This window comes from Moschus berezovskii, chromosome 19, assembly GCF_049115385.1.
Source record: "Moschus berezovskii isolate FMDL1 chromosome 19, NW_MosBer_1.0, whole genome shotgun sequence".
NCBI lineage: Eukaryota > Metazoa > Chordata > Mammalia > Artiodactyla > Moschidae > Moschus > Moschus berezovskii.
Window position 1 is genome coordinate 4,875,087 of NC_142478.1, and position 16,860 is coordinate 4,891,946.

At 49.1% G+C, this 16,860-nt stretch overlaps 1 protein-coding gene across 3 annotated transcripts in view; it reads left to right on the forward strand.

Moving 5' to 3' along the window:
* Window positions 1-10,355: 10,355 nt before the first annotated feature.
* Window positions 10,356-16,860, forward strand: part of FHDC1 (FH2 domain containing 1) — a 42,962-nt gene continuing 36,457 nt past the window's right edge. The window contains exons 1-2 of one of the 3 annotated variants that reach the window (XM_055404776.2): window positions 10,356-10,490; window positions 16,130-16,724. In XM_055404776.2, the coding sequence (XP_055260751.2) occupies window positions 16,263-16,724 (462 nt within the window). In that variant the 5' untranslated portion in view covers window positions 10,356-10,490; window positions 16,130-16,262. The other 2 variants (XM_055404777.2, XM_055404779.2) reach the window with 2 other exon arrangements.

A 16,860-nucleotide genomic window follows, 5' to 3' on the forward strand; every position in this document is an offset into this window, starting at 1 on the left:
CCATGTTGCCTTTCATCACCTGATCCCACTAACACCCTCAAAAGGGTCAGAGAGCCCCTGAAGTGGGTTGGGCAATTCCTTCTTGGACTGGTGTTGGCTACCAGAGAGGGCCAGGCCTTTAGTTAGTCAGTTAGATTCACTTAGATTTCCCACGGTATGGACTTTAAAAAAAATAACCTGTCTTCATATTCTCTAAACATTTTTTATGTAAAAATCCTCACTATATTGTCCCTTTAAAAAAAAAAAAAAGTGTTTCTTTGTCTAGGCTGTCCTGGGTCTTCCTTGCTGCATGGGCTTTTCTCTAGTTGCGGTGAGCAGGGGCTCCTCTTGTTGCAGAGCAGGAGCTCTGCGGCTTGGGGGCAGCAGTCGTTGTGGTTCCTGGGCTCTAGTGCACAGGCTTAGTAATTGTAGTGCATGGTCTTTAGTTGCTCCAAGGCATGTGGGATCCTCTCGGATCAGGGATTAAATGGGTGTCTCCTGCACTGGCAGGTGGATTCTTTACCACTGAGCCACCAGGGAAGTCCCCCTCACTACATTTTCTTTTTGAAGTTCAGCATTTCCCTCCAATTAAGGCAGTCATAAGATAAATTAGTTAGGAACTGCAAAGGAATAGCTCTAAGTCCAATGATGAAACTTTTGTGTATATATGTGTGTATATATATATGGGCTTCCCTGGTGGCTCAATGGTAAAGAATCCGCCTGCGATGCAAGAGCTGCAGGAGACGCAGTTCAGTCCCTGGGTCGGGTAGATCCCCTGGAGGAGGGCATGGCAACCCACTCCAGTGTTCTTGCCTGGAGAACCCCATGGACAGAGGAGCTTGGCAGGCTCAGTCCATAGAGTCAAAAAGAGTCAGACACAACTGAAGCGAGTTAGCACACACGCACGTGTATATATATATATATATATGACCTGTCTAAACTCACAAGGGAAGGGAAAGTATTACTCTTTATAGGAGGCTCTAATGCCAGCTTGCCCCTTTGTCCTTTAAAAATAAAAACAGTGACATCATAAGAAGCTGCTGTGCTGTCTTCGGGTTTTCAAGCTTTGGAGTCACGATTTGTGCTCATGACTAAAGCGATGAAAACAAGTCTTTTTTCTCCCAAGACACAGTAGCTTCAGTCCAAGCCACTCCAGACTTCCTTGCCAGTGACCTCAACACTGACCTTGACTTATCCCAGGAAGAACTCTATCTGTTTAGTTCTTTTAGCTCATTTTTATGTGAGTTTCTGTTCACTAGAAGTGAACTGGATCAGCCAGTTAATTCAGAAAAACTTCATTCATGAATCACTTAACTTCTGGTGTGCTGGCTCTTCATCGTTAACAGCATCTCATTTTCTCTCAGTGGCCTCTTTGGGACCTCGTACACCTGGCCTACAAAACGAGTTTCCAGAAGCAGTGGCAGAACCAGAAGGCTATCTTTCCAAGGGGCAACTTGGCTCTCTTCGTTCGAAATTCTTAAGCCTCTGTATCACATTTCAGAAGAGAGAAAAGTCCCGCTGGCTATCTGTTTTACGTGTGGTAATGTATGTCTCCATGATACTCTCGCTGTACGTCCTACCCGCTCCTTCCTCCCCTCCATTCTGTATCCAGAAGTCTCTTCTCTGTGTCTGCATGTCCACTGCTGCCCTGCAAATAGGTTCAACAGTACCATCTTTCTAGATTCTATTTATATGCGTTCGTATACAATATTTGTTTTTCTCTTTCTGACTTACTTCACTCTGTATAATAGGCTCTAGGTTCATCCACCTCATTAGGACTGACTCAAATGTGTTCCTTTTTATGGCTGAGTAGTATTCCATTGTATTTATGTACCACAGCTTCTTTTATCCATTCACCTGTCGATGGACATCTAGGTTGCTTCCATGTCCTAGCTATTGTGAATAATGCTGCAGTCAACATTGGGATAAAGCAATTATCCTTCACTTAAAAATAAATTAATTTAGAAAAATTTCAAAAGATAGAACTCAATCCCAATCACTCTTCTTCCCAAACCATGTCAAAGCGAGAGGTGTTGTTTGGTCCAGGGTTGGGACACACTGCTATGCGACAGCCATCAGCGTGTCCTCGGACATGTTTCATGTGACCAGCCCATACGTTCCTACATTTCTGCAGTTCATCATGGATTATTACAATATCTGGTTATTCTCTTCATGTGCTGCTCGTCCTGCTCCAAAGAGCTTGAGTCTCATCTGGTGGCTTCCTTTCTGGATTCTAGAAGCCTCTTGAGAGCAGAGCTGTTTTGAACGTGTGTGTAGCCCTCTCTGTGCCTTGCACACAAAAAGCATTCAGTTCTGTCCATAATGATGATGGTCATTGCTGGAGCTTCCAGTTTGGAAGGATGGAGGTCCATTGGCACCATTTGCCTGTGATGAGGACTGAGTTTAGTTGGCAGACAAACTGACAACCAACGATTCATTGTCAGAGCCCTTGGAGCAGATACGATTAATACTGAGACATGAAGATGAGTAAGGCGGCCCTGCCCTCAGATTTTGTGGTTAGTAGGGATAAAGTCCATGCAAATCCTGGGAATTCGTGGTGTGGGTAATGCATGCTATTTATTAGTGGTTGAGTGGGGAAGCAGCTCCAAATTGGAGTGCCTGTGTGAGCACATGCTTTGGGTGCAGAGGGCTGTGTTTTACCCTCCGCAGCTCTGCCAGTGGAAATGGTCCTGTCCATGCTGTCAAACTAAGCCTTACGTAAGTCAAATCTTAAATATAATACAATGTTATTTATTTGTAGGCTTTGAATCTTAACACTGTCCCCCGCTGCTCCCAGTCAGTCAGACAGAATGCTTGATTCCTTTCTTTCTAATATCAGTAGCACTAGAGTGTATTTAGACGAAGAGGCAAAACTAGCCTATGGCTCCTAGGTCATCAGGGCAGCCTTGTTGGTCAGAATATATGACTTACTTTCCATCTGGAAGTCAACTTGAATGCTCCCTTTTTTTTTTTTCCAGTACTCCCATTTTTGAGAGGGAAAAGAAATTGATAACTAGTTCCCTGGCTGCTCAAATGTGTGGATTATAACTAGACACACAAGGACTAGGGTGCATGTCTGTTTCAGGGTTTCCCAGGAAAGCCCTAGTATCTGCAAAAATAATCTGCTGGAATTTGAAAACAATTCTGGTAACAGTCCTTTATTGTGGTGTTGATGATTGCAGTCTAATGTAGAAGAAATCAGCTTGCTTTGACAGGGAAGACACTCAAATGCAAAAAATGTCATTGGTAGTTTTACTCCAGAGTTTTAGCCCAAGTGGAATCACAGGTGACTGTTAACAGTCTGACGCTAATAAGGATTTGGGGGTGAGTCACCGTCTCTGTGGCTGCCCCTTCTCCCGTTATGCCTGCTCCATTCTCCTGAATCAGCCTCTGATTTCTTTATGGTGCCTCAGGCCTGGCCTGTCACACAGGACAAAGGTCTCTGAACATCAAGTGACCCTTGTAGACTCTGTACCATGTGCACGGGATCACAAGGGCCCCCTTTTTTATGAGTTCCTGTGTGGTAGAGCTGCTGGCTAGAATTCCTTCCTTTTGCCCTCCCCTCTAGGAGACAGGGTTTTAGCTTGACTGCGCAGCAGGCAAATAGGGCCCTTGGAAATTAGTCTCATTATTGAGATCAACTGTGAAGAGGGCCTGCATCTAAAGGACTTCGAAGCTAGGAAATGTGTTCAAATCTTTGATAATAAGGAATGTGAAGACCGGAATAAGTTGTGTGAACAAGTGGCATTTTCTCTGCTTTTCCTTATTTATCCTCTCCTGAAAATTGCAGGTGGGCCTTGTGTTTGTGACCCCAAATTTGAAATAAATACAAATCCAGAGTGAAAGGGTATTCAACTTCCTGGGAAGAGAAACTCCCTTTTTTCTTTTGTGTGTGTGTGTGTGAAGCCATTCCCAACTTTTAAACATTCCCCTGTGCAGTGTACAGTCAGGCCCTGTGTGTCACTGTGTGCTTGCTGAGCATCCCCTCCCCGCATCGCAAACCAGACACTGGAGTGACCCAGCTCAGGCATCATCCCACGGGAAACATGACAGCGTGGAACTCAACACTCGGAAACTCCTTCACCTGCACCCTCAACAGAAGGATGTGGTGGGCAGGGAGTCTAGGGGGCGGCTTAGAAAACCAGCGACGTGTCAAGAAAAATAAAGTCATTTGCTCTGTTCTCTAGCCTAGTCCTGAAACATCATCACCAATAGAAAAATATTTTGTATAGGTACATTTTACTCTTTTTTATGACTTAATATACAGTTCATACAAAGTTGATCATATGCACAAGAACACTATATAAAAGGAACTTAGAAGGTGAGGGGAAATTTTTTTGTCCATTTTAAACTACAAATGCCTGAACATGTAATACCACATCCCTCTCTGAGTTAGATTAAATATAGGAGCCTCTTTCTTCAGGAGGGAGCTGGCAAGCTATTTAATAGGAGTAAAGATGAGAAGTCCTGGATTTCACGCCATGCACCCCCTGCCAGTTTTAGCCTGGTCAGCCCACAAAGGGACGGAACGGTGAGGGAACTGTGACACAGTGTTTTGACAGGGATCCTCTTTGTCCAAAGGCCAGTCAAAACCTGAATAATGGTGTTTCTAACAAAAAGCTCACCCTCTTCACTTTCTCTAGAGTGGTGCATTTTTAGATTTCCCTGGCAGTCCAGTGGTTGGGAATCTGCTTGCCAATGCAGAGGACATGAGTTTGATCCCTCATCCGGGAAGATTCCATGTGCCAAGAAGAGGCTGAGCCAGGGCACCACAACTTCTGCGCCTGGGTTCAGGAGTCTGTGCTCCACAAGGGAAGCCTGTGCACCGCAGGGAGGAGCAGCCCCGCTGCTCTAACTAGAGAACGCCTGCAGAGCAGTGAAGCCCACCATAGGCAAAAGTGCATAGGTAGTTTTTAAAGTGGTCCATTTTCATTATTTTTATAAATCTGGCTTAAGAAATATTAAGATGCTAATTGCTATTGGCTAGTTTTGTTGTTTGCTATCATACCCAGAGTATTTACCTTCTTATTATGGAGTTAGCCAAAAAGTTCATTTGGGTTTTTCCATAAGATCTAACAGCAAAACCCAATGAATTTTTTGGCCGACCTAATAAAATGGCAGCTTAGTGCAAAGGGATTGTTCATAAACTAAATACAAACTCAGTTTCCCAGGGGAGTTAAAAAAATAAAGCTTTCCAAATTGCTAAGTCATCAACATGGCTTTTCTGCCACCTTCACACACTCTACAAAGTCCTATATGGGACATACACAACACAGACACACACACCGTTGCATCCCGATACTGTTGGCTCACCGGGCTTCTGTTTGGGGCCTGCCTATACTGTGTGTGTTATGGTTTCAAATTACTGTTTGCTCTTCTAACTTCTTGGAAGGTAAACAACTTGGAAACAGAACCGGTAGCCAACGAAATTGGCATCTGACACCCTCTTTACCTTAATTCCTCTTACTGAGACGCACACTTGTTTTTGATAATGGGTAGTGGAAAGAACGGAGAAGGCAATGGCAAGCCACTCCAGTACTCTTGCCTGGAAAATCCCATGGATGGAGGAGCCTGGTGGGCTGCACTCCATGGGGTCACTAGGGGTCAGACAGACTGAGCGACTTCACTTTCACTTTTCACTTTCACACATTGGAGAAGGCAATGGCAACCCACTCCAGTGTTCTTGCCTGGAGAATCGCAGGGACGGGGGAGCCTGGTGGGCTTCCGTCTATGGGGTCGCACAGAGTCGGACACGACTGAAGTGACTTAGCAGCAGCAGCAGTGGAAAGAAGTGATATACTTTCATGTTTTATTTTAAAGCTATTTTTTCCTCATAATTTGAATGTTATAACAGCTAGACATACATTTGTGATTAAAATCAACCAGTTTTCTAAGCACTGTACCAAATGTAAACTAAAAAAAAAGTCTAGCCGAAGGTTTTCTGGGTGAAAACTCAGTGATACCTGCAGCTTTTCTCTTACCTAAGTCTCCTTTTTCTTCCCTGTCTCCAAACACACACACACGTCTTAAAAGAGAGAAGATGGACACTTTGCTCTAAGGAAACATGGACAGGTAGGGACAAGGGGCGTCTGATTACATCAGTTGTACCTTGGATAAAGACTGTCCGTAGTCTCTCCTACCTCCAAACAAACGAGGCACTGCTGTTGACAAAGTACCTGTATTTACCTCTGGCAAAGGAAAAGCCGTTAATGCTGCCATGGATATCAGTACCACGTGTGGGAACATTTTCTATTTACAACTTTCAGAAATCACTACGTAGCATCCAGAAACAAAGTTTCTCCCTCTTTAAGGACCAAAGCCTAGACATTATTTCCAATGTTTATAAAAGGCAACTTGCTATTCAGATTTCTTAGCCTACAAAAATAAAGCCTCATTTTGTCAGTTCCAAGTTGTTTGGAAAATTATAATAATACAGTGCGTGCAATTTGCCAATAAGATATTGGATGCACATCTGCATTCATAGTGATGTTATAAATTCTGCTCATTTTATTCATTTTACACTTTCGTTCTCTGAGGGAAACAAGGTCTAGCAATTTCTCTTAGAAATGCCTATTGCTAGAAGGGCTGGTGAGACTTTGCCTTTGTCTGCAAGTCTGTTTAACTACAGAGTTGGTAAGGTTTGTTTCTTTTTGCAGTTTCCAATTGTTAAGAGCAAAGATATAGCCTATAATCTACTGAACAACTGATTTCATCAAATATATGTTTTAAGAAGAGCAAAGATGAAGTAAATCTCAGTCTATAGTAGAGAGAAAGGGAGAGAAAGATTTAAAAATTAATTTGAGGCCTCACTATTAAGCCAGAGGGAACTCAGTGTGTCACTGCAGTCCCCAGAGGACCACACTCCTTGAGCAAATAAGCCTGTCTCAGAACTGTGAGGTCTTCTTTAGATTGCATCCTGACATTTGCCTCATTTTGGTTTGAAAGTTTTCTTTCATGGCTTCCCAGGTGGCTCAGACAATAAAGAATCTGCCTGCAATGCAGGAGACCTGGTTTTGATCCCTGGGTCAGGAAGATCCCCTGGAGAAGGGAATGGCAACCCGCTCCAGTATTCTTGCCTGGAGAATCCCGTGGACAGAGGAGCCTGGTGGGCTGCAGTCCATGGGGTCACACTGAGCCGACTCAGCACCCATACAACGAGAGATCCAAATCCGAAATGCTCCATGTAGGAGAAACTGAAAGCTTCTCAGGGCCGAGGAGCTGAGGCTGAAAGAAATAAGATGAACTGGGAAAAGGAAATGAAGCCCTCAGGGAAGGACAGCCTAAGGGGAGGGAGGGAGAGCTGCAAACAGAATTCTTCAGTAGGGCTTGCAGCTGGCACCTAGGAGGCCACTCTGAGCCCCTGCCATGCTCCCAGGAGGCCCAACTGTCCTGGAGAGGTGTGGGCTGGCCGCGGCTCAGGAGCCCAGAAGTAGCAGCAGCAGCAGGCTCCTGGCCACAAACTCCAGGAGCTGCACTGACTTTGGGCAGCCTGGCTTCAGGAGTCTTTCTGGCCTCACCACAGAGTGGCTGGCACGTTGCTGGGAAACAGATGAACTGCAGATCTTCACTCCTGAGCACAGTCTTAGGTGAGATGAAGGTGTGGCTCACGATGAATGAAGGATAAACTGCCCTCTGGATTTGCAGCCTCAGACCCAACCCACAGGGACATTAGAGTGAGAACTGTGTTCTGCTCTGTTCAGGGGCGTTTTGGCCGCCTCATATGTACAACCCAGCAAAGAAGAATGAAAATAAGCATGTTTCTTTCAGGGTCAGCACATGGTGCTGCTCAAGGGAGACGGGAGGGGGTCAAGGTCAAGACGGAGTACAAGGACTTGGAATTCACCTCCTCCTGCAAATATGTCAGAAATACCTCTCTATACAGACTGAGTGAAATGGGATGCTTCACACTGCAGGGGACGAAGGAAGGATGCTGCCCGAGTGTCAGACGGAAGATGGCCATCTCCTCCCTGTACGGGTAATGGGATGAAATCAGGCTTTTAAAAACACTGACCTGACAGCGGAGTCAGGAGAAGAAAGGCAGAAAGATTGCTGAGGCAGTGGATGCAGGAGTCCAGTTTCAATTGTCCAAGCTGGAAAATATAAAAAATAGGATTTCTAGGATGGTTGTGAGAATCAAGCGTGATGCCTGACACACAGCCAACAGCAAAGAAACATCACCTCCTCCTTCCTCTCATTGGGGCAGGTATAGTGGCTCTGGATATAAAGTACAGATGCAGTAGATACTACTTGGTAAAGAGGAACAAATGTGGCAAATACTTGGATATAAAAAACGTAAAAGAGAATAAGAGGAAAACTGGGATTTTAAATTTTAAAAATCTGGTCTTGGGATTTCCCTGGAGGTCCAGTGGTTACTGAGTTGACCTTCCAATGCCTGGGATGCAGGTTCACCTTTGTTGGGGAACTAAGATCCCACATGCCTTGTGGCCAAAAAACCAAGACATAAAACGGAAGCGATATTGTAACTCATTCAATAAAGACTTTAAAAAAGTGGTCCACAACAAAAAATCTTTTTAAAAAAAATAAGGTCTTAAATAAGGGGTGCAGATGGAAGAGTGCTAGTATTGAGAGACAGATGAGTTGACTTTTGGACAAGGAATTTGGACTTGAACCATTACAGGGACAGTGAGTGTGGATGCAAGACTCCCTGATACAGAGCTGAAGTCAGAAGTGAATTCACCTCAGAGCTCACGTTTCCACGCTTCTGTTTCCCCAGGCACTTCCTAGGACACCTAGCTGATGTTGCATTTTAAGTCTTTACTGTTCTTTTAAAAGCTCCCTGGGGAGTTGTATATGCAAGCTTCAGGCCCTGCAAATTCTGGACCAGTGTGGGTTGAAGTCAGAAGGCAGTGTCCAGGGGTAAGGGGGATAAGAGCTGGAAGAATCCGATTGCTGTCCTCAGGGGACAGGAAGGGTGGGTAGTGGAGGCGGAAGAGACAGAGGGAAGGCCTGCAGGCCAGGAGGCTGCAGGGGCATCAAAGGGCTGAAGGACTGAGGATGGGTCACCGGCCTTGACCCTTCAGAACAAGTGACCGATTTTAGAATGCACACTCAGTACACTGTGAGGAAGGGGGCTTGCTGAACAAGAAGTGTCTGCAGATGCCTCATCTGGCAAGGTTAACATAAAGGAAGAGGGTGCCATTAGCGCCCCACCTTCCTATTCTCTAATTTAACTTTTGCCTCTGCCGTCAGTATTCCTTTCAGGTCATCTCTTCTGTAACAGACACTCCGCACCCCTTGAGATTTTCTGTGGTCTTCCCTGGATCTACTTTTCTTGATGGTAGTGTAAGCCTGCTGGGCAGGATTTTGTTTGAGGGTGGGGGCTTGGTTGTTCTCGGTTTTACCCTAATAGCTTCTCTTTTTCTATCCACGTAGACGCCGGGAATTCTGTCCTGGGAATTCAGGGGCTGTGGACCAGGGCACAAAGGCGGAAGTCCTCAGGCACCAGAAGCTGGATAAGCCCTGGTCTGTTATCTGCGAGCACAGAGCCAAAGGTAGCAATGACTTCATCCTCGCAGAGGGCACCTCCCCACCCCTGCAGCTGATTTCCCATCAGCCGCGTCGCTCGGGATGGGTTTTCTTTGATTACTCCTTTCTCACTGCCTGGCGTCACAAGTCACTTTGAAAAAAAGATGCGATTAAACCGTTCCCGGGGTTTCCTCCTGTGAGGGGCCTTTCCCAGACAGCTCTGTTTATCCAATCCGTCCTGGGGTGGACTTTTTCTTTTATATATAACTGAAAGGTTTCTCTTACCACTATCGTTGAGGAGATTAAAAAAAAAAAAAGTAACAAACTTACTGGATGGCAAGGGCCAGGGAGAAGCTGATTTGGGAAGCTACGGCCCGGCTGGGACTCGGCCGCGCGGGCTGGGACAGTTCACCCCGGTGCTGACTCCTGCTCCCGGTAGAAACGAGTGTGTTGGGCAGAGGGTGACTTGGCACGCGTTTGTGTGTGCGCGCGGGGTTCGAGCGTGCATGAATGTGCTAATATGCCTGTGCGCGCGCGTGTGCACAGGTAATGGTGTTGGGGAGGCTGTCGCAGAGGCTCCTTTGTGGAGCCACTTGCGGGTTCAGAGCCAGCTTGGCGCCTCCCTCTGCTGATCCAGGAGGACACCTGGTTCTTCTGCACAGTCCGTACCTCACTGTCCCCTGCCGCCCCTCGACTTTCCTCGGTGGCCGCTCTGCGCCAGCCTTCGGGTGCTGGCAACCACGCCCCCCGGGGCCCCGCGCAGGTGAACGCGGCAGCACCGGCGTGGGCGCTTACGGGAGAGCGGAAGGGCCGAGCAGGAAAGGGCGTGCTGCCCTTCGCAGCTGGCGCTGGGAGCAGCCTGGTCTGCAGCATTGTTACCTGAGGCAGCGGCCGCGCCCCGCCCCGCGCCGCCCTGCCCCCTCGCGGTCCCGAGCTGACGCGGCTGCAGCAGCCGCGAGGAGGCGGCGGCGCCGGGAGGCCGCGGACGCCGGGGAGAGGAGCGCGCGCGGGAGCACCGACCGCGGGTACGTGAGCCGTGCGGCCTCGGCGGAGCGATCGCTGCTCGGGAGTGCCCGGGGACGGAGAGTCCTCGACTCCGGAGGAGCGGATCAGCCCGGACCCGGTGCTGGGGCGCCGAGTCTCTGCTGTCTTCGAGCTTCACCGGGAAGGCTGGGGAGGTTTGAGCTCCCCCGACCTGGTGGCTGCAGTCGCCGGGCCGCAGAGGACAGCGATCCACCCCTTGAGGGGAAGACGCTCTGGTCTGGACCCGCGTACGTAGAACCAGATAGGTCCCCGGCCGCCTCTGGGTTAAACCTCGGCTGGCTGATCGAGCTTTAGCTGCGAGGACTCGGATAAACTGCGCTCCCCCTGGATCCCCTCCCATCCAAGAGCACGCAGCGAGGGGCGCCGCGCCGGGTCCCTGGCCAACTGGGAGCCACGGCTCGCCCCTCCTGCCAGTGGGTGCGGGGCTGGCTAGAGCGGCGTCCGGGAGATGCGGGCCGACGGCAAGGCGGCACTTGCACTGGCACGTCCGCTCGGCCCGTGCGAAGTTCTGGTTGGAAGTTAAACCCTGAGCTCGTGGAAGTCGAGGGAGGAAGGGTGGGCTGGCGGGCCACCTCCAGCCGCCACGGTGCCCCAGCTCGGGGACCCGGGGCTCCCGGTTTAATCCCCTGACCAAACACCAGGCGTCTCCCGTCTGTTCTCCTCGCAGGCTCTGCCCCGCTCCCTCTGGCCGTTGCGCACTGCGGCCGCGAGGCTCTCTCCCCCGCGCTCTGGACTCAGCCCCGGACCTGGGAGAGCGTCTCCGCGGAGAGGCGAGGAGCGGGCGGAACCCGCAAACCGGGAGACCCCCTCCTTTGGCGTCAAGCCCAGTGACACCGCCCCTAGTGAGCAGCCCCCGACTCCGCTTGGGGGAACCCGGCTCGGCGGCGGGGCGGGGCCCCGGGGATCGGCGGGGGTCCCGGAGGCGCGGGGCGGGGTCGCCGACCCCAGCGAGGCCAGGGCGGGGCGCGTCGGTGCGGCGGCTGCTCCGGGACCTTCTGCCGGAGGACTCTCGCCCGGCGCTCGGGTCCCGGCGTCCGCCGACGGGCCCGCGTGTCCCTGCGTCGAGGGCGGCCGGGCCTCCCCGGCGCGCGGCCCGAGCCGGCCGCGGAGCCTGCGCGGCGCGTGTGGGCGTCTCTCTGGGCCGCGCACCGGCGCCCTCTCCCTCACCCTCCCGCCGCCGCCCAGATAAGGACGCGCAGGCGCCGGCGGCCCAACCGGCACCGGCCAAACGGGGCTCCGCGGGGACTCAGGCGGAGGCAGCGCCCTCGGAGCCTTTCGTGCGGCCGGGCCGGTGGCGCTTCGGTGAGTGGCTGGGGCGGGACACGGGCGGGGGGTTGGGGATGGAAGGACGCGGTGGAGCGCTCGCCAGTACAGAGACCTGGGGAACTGCTGGGGCTCCACAAAGAAATCGGGTCCCCGTGTCCCCCACGCCGACTCCTCGGGAGTCCGTTTTCAAACAGCTGTTTGCATAGAAGCTGACCCTGGGGTTTGACTGTCTGTGACCCCCTCTGTCCTGACCCACGGTTGTCTTCCTGGAATGAATCGCGAGCTCTTTTTTCTCTTCAGAGCATCCTTTGGCGCCTTTGTGCCTTTTTTTTTTTTTTTTCCTCTTGGTTTGGGGACATTGAGAGAAGCTGAAACTACGTTCAAAACACAGGCGTTTTTTCCTCTTCTCCCAGGGTATTGCGCTCAGGGGTGTCTGTGGATTGTTGTGCGACAGCGGATTAACTGCGGGGACTGGAAGCATCTTAGGTTCTTCACTGCTGGTGAAAGTGCCAAGGTGAAGAACTGGTTGGGTGTTGCCAGTTCTGGTTCCACTGTGTGGTTGACGTTTTGTGTTCAGTAATCAAGAAAGGTTTTGAAAGATAGGTGATGGGAGGAGGCGTTTTCCCGGTAAGCTGGTGGGAGCTGTTCCTTCCCCACCCTCTCCTCTCCCCCCAGATAAAACAGAGCTGTGGGTTCCTCTGCCTCTTCTCTCCACACCGGGCTTGCTCTGCTCCCGTTTGTCATCAGAAAGGTGTGGGCCAGCCTTTCCTGCTCCCACCTCATCTGTGACACAAGTCAGAAATCAAGGGGAGCGGTTTTTCTGGTAGGTTTTCCCTGGCGTTTACTTTTGCTTATTGTTGACCTAGCGGGTGAGTGAATAACTGAGCAACAGTTACTAGCCCTCTTTCAGGAAAGCTCTGAACCCTGAACGAGCTTTCAGGGACCCTCTTTTCTCCTAAATACGCTGTGAAATGAAATGTACGTATTCTTTTCTCCCCTCCACCCACTCCCTTCAAGAGCTTCAGCACTGGTTCTGACACCAAGAGCAAAGGCAAGAGAGTTGGGGCTCCTTTGAGACCCTTATAAACATTCTCACTCTAAGACTTTTTGCTTACTGATCAGCTCAAACGTCCCCTTATTAAAAACCCATCTTTGGGAGATGCTCAGCTGAGCTACAACCTCCCCAGGAGGGACCTCCCCTCAGATTTACCCCCAGTGGGTCCTGAGTAGCAGTCAGGGGACTTGAAGATAAGTTCTCATCTTCAGAGACTGATTGTGACACCTCTATGATTTACTCAGGGCTGGGCATTTGTCAACCTTAGCAGCCGTCCCCCCTGCTGCTGAGGTCCCCAACCTGTAGGTGAGATGTTAAATACAAGCCTGTCTCTCTTTGCCCTGGGGGAGATTGATGAGACACTTGACATTTTCCAGATAGAACCAAAAGCTCATTCCATTGTCCGGAAGGCAGCTGCCCACTGTGTGAAGCAGTCTGCTTCGGGGCTGCTGCATCACCTATGTTCTCGCCGGCTTGGAGAGTACACCTTTATATCTTTACTGCGGACAAGCTTTAATCTGGCACTTTGTGTGTCCTCTGTTTTAATATCTCATGGGACTGTGGAAAGGGTTAGAATGTCTGTCTGCACTTTCTTTTTCCTGCCATCTCTTTGACATTGGAAATCCTGGCCCAAAGGGGAAGCCCTGTCAAAGCCCCATTGAGGCTCCTAGTAAAAGCATTAGCATCTTAGCTAATCATTGCTGGAGAACTCATTCATTAGAAGCTGTTGGGGGCCTAGGATCCTTGTATGTTACCCTGGGAAAAAATTAGGCAGACAACATACCAGGAACAATGTTGTAAATTTTCTTTTGTTCCTTTAACTTTCTAAAATAGCATTCTTTCTCAAAACAGAATAGTGGTTAGAATCCTGTCCATGCAAAGCTAACTTGTGTCACTTTTTATTTGACAAGCTTTAAGCTTGTACTTCCTCTGTAGAAAAGGCTATACTCAAAAGAACCTATATGCTTTGGTGCTTTGGTATTAGGAGACAGTGTTGTTGCACAACCTTTGAGGGCACAGTTTTTCTCACTCTTTATTAGTATCTTCGCATTTGCTATGGGAGGTTTAATGGCACAGCTGTGCATATACTAACACAGCACCGAATGAGTTACTGCTTTCTAGGATGGGGACTTTTTTAGCTCGTCACCATTCTTAAGAGGGATAATCTATAAACAAGTCAGCATATCTGGAATTGGAGGTGAATTGGAGGATTAGCAATTCTTCTATATATGAGATATTTCATGTACAGAAGTATTTTAAAATATGTAAGAATAAACTGCCAAGATTACCTGTACAGTCTTGAGAGAAGAAGAGTTCAAATATAACTATAAACTGTAATTGACAATGAGTCATTTGCTTCAGGGGTGCCAACTATGAAAACAGCCTAGTTATGCCCCTAATGATAATTATGAAAATTCGTTTTAAAAGCTGGTTGCATCTCTAGTGAGTTGTAAGTTCGTTTGGATAAATATTTTCAGTTTTACTTTCTAAAAAATTATCCCACGATGACACTTCACACAACAATGTGAATGTACTTAATGCCACTGATGTGCATTTTAAAGTGTTTAAAATGCTAAAAAAAATGTCTCCAATTATCCTATTTTCTACCCATATATAATTTTTAGAACTTAAATATTTAAATGTTTCATAAAAACATTTGTTCTTGTAATGTGTAGAAATGTAATATACAATCACTGAGTATTGAAAAAGGACAAAGGTCACAACCCTAGCAACTTAGAAAGCAGAGACTGGAAATATTAAAGGTGTGTTTCTAGTAACCAAGGGCAACTTATTATTTTAAAGCAAATGCAGTACTTGTGAAAATAAAGAGAAATTGTATATACATCTGATACCAGTTGTTAGTCATAGCTAGCTAGGTACCAGGCGTCTTGGTAAGGGTGTACATGTGTGAGCTCATTTATCTCATACAAACCAATGGAATGGTGTATGCGTACAGTGTGGATAAAGAGGAGGGTGCTGAAATGTAAGTTAAATAATCTGCTTCAGCCCCGGTTGCACCCCCAAGAAGTAGCAGACCTGGTATCTGAGGAAGAGCTCTGTCTTTGGAGTCTTCCCTCTTACTCCCAAGGCAAGCCTGCCTTTTGTATGTGATTCTGTGTAAAACATTTCATAACATTTACTCCTGTAGAATTCTGCTGTGTCTGATGAAGATGTGTAAGTGAATGCTGTAGAAGGATGCTTCCCCTCGGAAGTCCAGGCTAAAAAGCCCCTCCATGTGACCCTTTACCACCTTTTTGCATGCCCACATACTTGGGTGCGCACTCCGCAGCCTGCACAGGGCCCTGTGTTCTGTATCTCCACTCACCTGTCCTCATAGCTGAAGAAATGTAGTCATTTTGACCCCTGTTTTCACACCAGATTCTGCAACAGCTCAACACCAAAAATAAACATTTAAAGGTCAATAAAAACACAAGCCACTGAGATAAGTCCGTGACTGAGTGGATGAGGGGGAGACATGTGACAGGCGTGGTTCGGGCACACCCCCTTTTGTGCCAGCGTCTGCTCTGCTAATAGTGTCAGGGGGAGCAGAAGAGGCAGAGAAATGTTCTGATGGTGTACAGAGAGTGTCTTAACACGAGCCCGAAACAACTGCTTCGGAAGCAATGGTGGAGGTCAATCCCAACCTCCTAAATTTACAAATGAGAAAGCCCAAGCTACTGAGGGAAAGTGGCCCTTCTAAAATTGTAAGCCAGAGAGCTTGGCTTAGAGCTGGAACCTTTCATCTTCATGCCTGGCATTCTTTCCTCTGTGGGGAAGCAGCATCACCAAGTACAGGTGGAAGATGGTGGCCCTGATCCTGGGAGAAGGTTTGGCCATTAGTTGATCATATGTGCAAGGTGGAGGATGCCCTTTGACCCGCTGACCCAGGGACATGTCCCTACTGAAGAAAGGCAGAGCCACTAAGGCTGCAGCCATCTGGGTAATTTCCCCAGGGATGGCCAATCCACTGCCCCAAGGAAAGGAGCCAGTTGGTGAACAAGTAGCTTATTCAGAAAGTGAGCAGAACCTATCGCGGGTTCGCGGTAAATATGTGTTTTATTGGTGAATGGAAGGTTTCCAGGTGGGCTTTACCATTGCTGCTTTGGCAGCATTTCCAGGTAGTAAAACGTGGTTCACGTTTAGAAAACTATTAGTCCCTTTCCGTGCTCTTCTGGACGCGCGGCCCCTCATTGATTTTAACATCCAGCTACTCTGAAAGGACTGGCAGTGGCCTCGGAAGGGAGTCGCCACGTGGCAGTGTTCTCCTGAACGGAACTGAGAGTTGTTTTATCTTTGCAGGTTTGGAAAAGGACACACCCCGCAGCCTTTTCTCTGGCGGCCTACTAGCAGATGGAGAAGCATGGCACAAGTTTGATGGCTGTGTCTGCTTCCCCACGGTCAAGAAATCACCACCTCAGAAGGCGACGGTGCTATGCATGTTATGAACTGTGTCTCCTTGGTCAGCGATAAGAGCAATGGGAACACCGCCATGGCAGCCGGCTTCAATACTGCGCAGGCGCCGCCCCCGCCGCCCCCTCCCGGGCCCTGCTCGGGGGAGGGGCTTCTTCCGTCCCCGCCCCCGCCCCCGCCGCTGCCCGGGGAGCCTCCGCTGCCCCCACCTCCTCCAGGACCACCCCCGAGCTCTCACCTGAACGGCTACAGCCAGCTTGGTAAGAAAAAGCGGATGAGAAGCTTTTATTGGAAAACCATTCCAGAAGAGCAAGTTCGCGGCAAAACCAACATCTGGACCTTGGCAGCCAGCCAGCAACATCACTACCAGATCGACACCAAGACCGTCGAAGAGCTGTTTGGGCAGCAGGAAGATGCCACCACGGCTGCCCCTTCCAGGAGGGGAGGGTCTTTAAATTCATCCTCCAGGGAGGCCAGAGAAGAGGTAAGAGTGACCCACGGAGGGGTGCTTCTGCTCATGCTGCCTGGTTTTGTGTTTGGTATGTGCCTCCGTTCCAAAACCTGCTAGAATCACTGAGAAATGCGATAACCCAAGTGAACGTGCTCTGAAAATAAAAGGA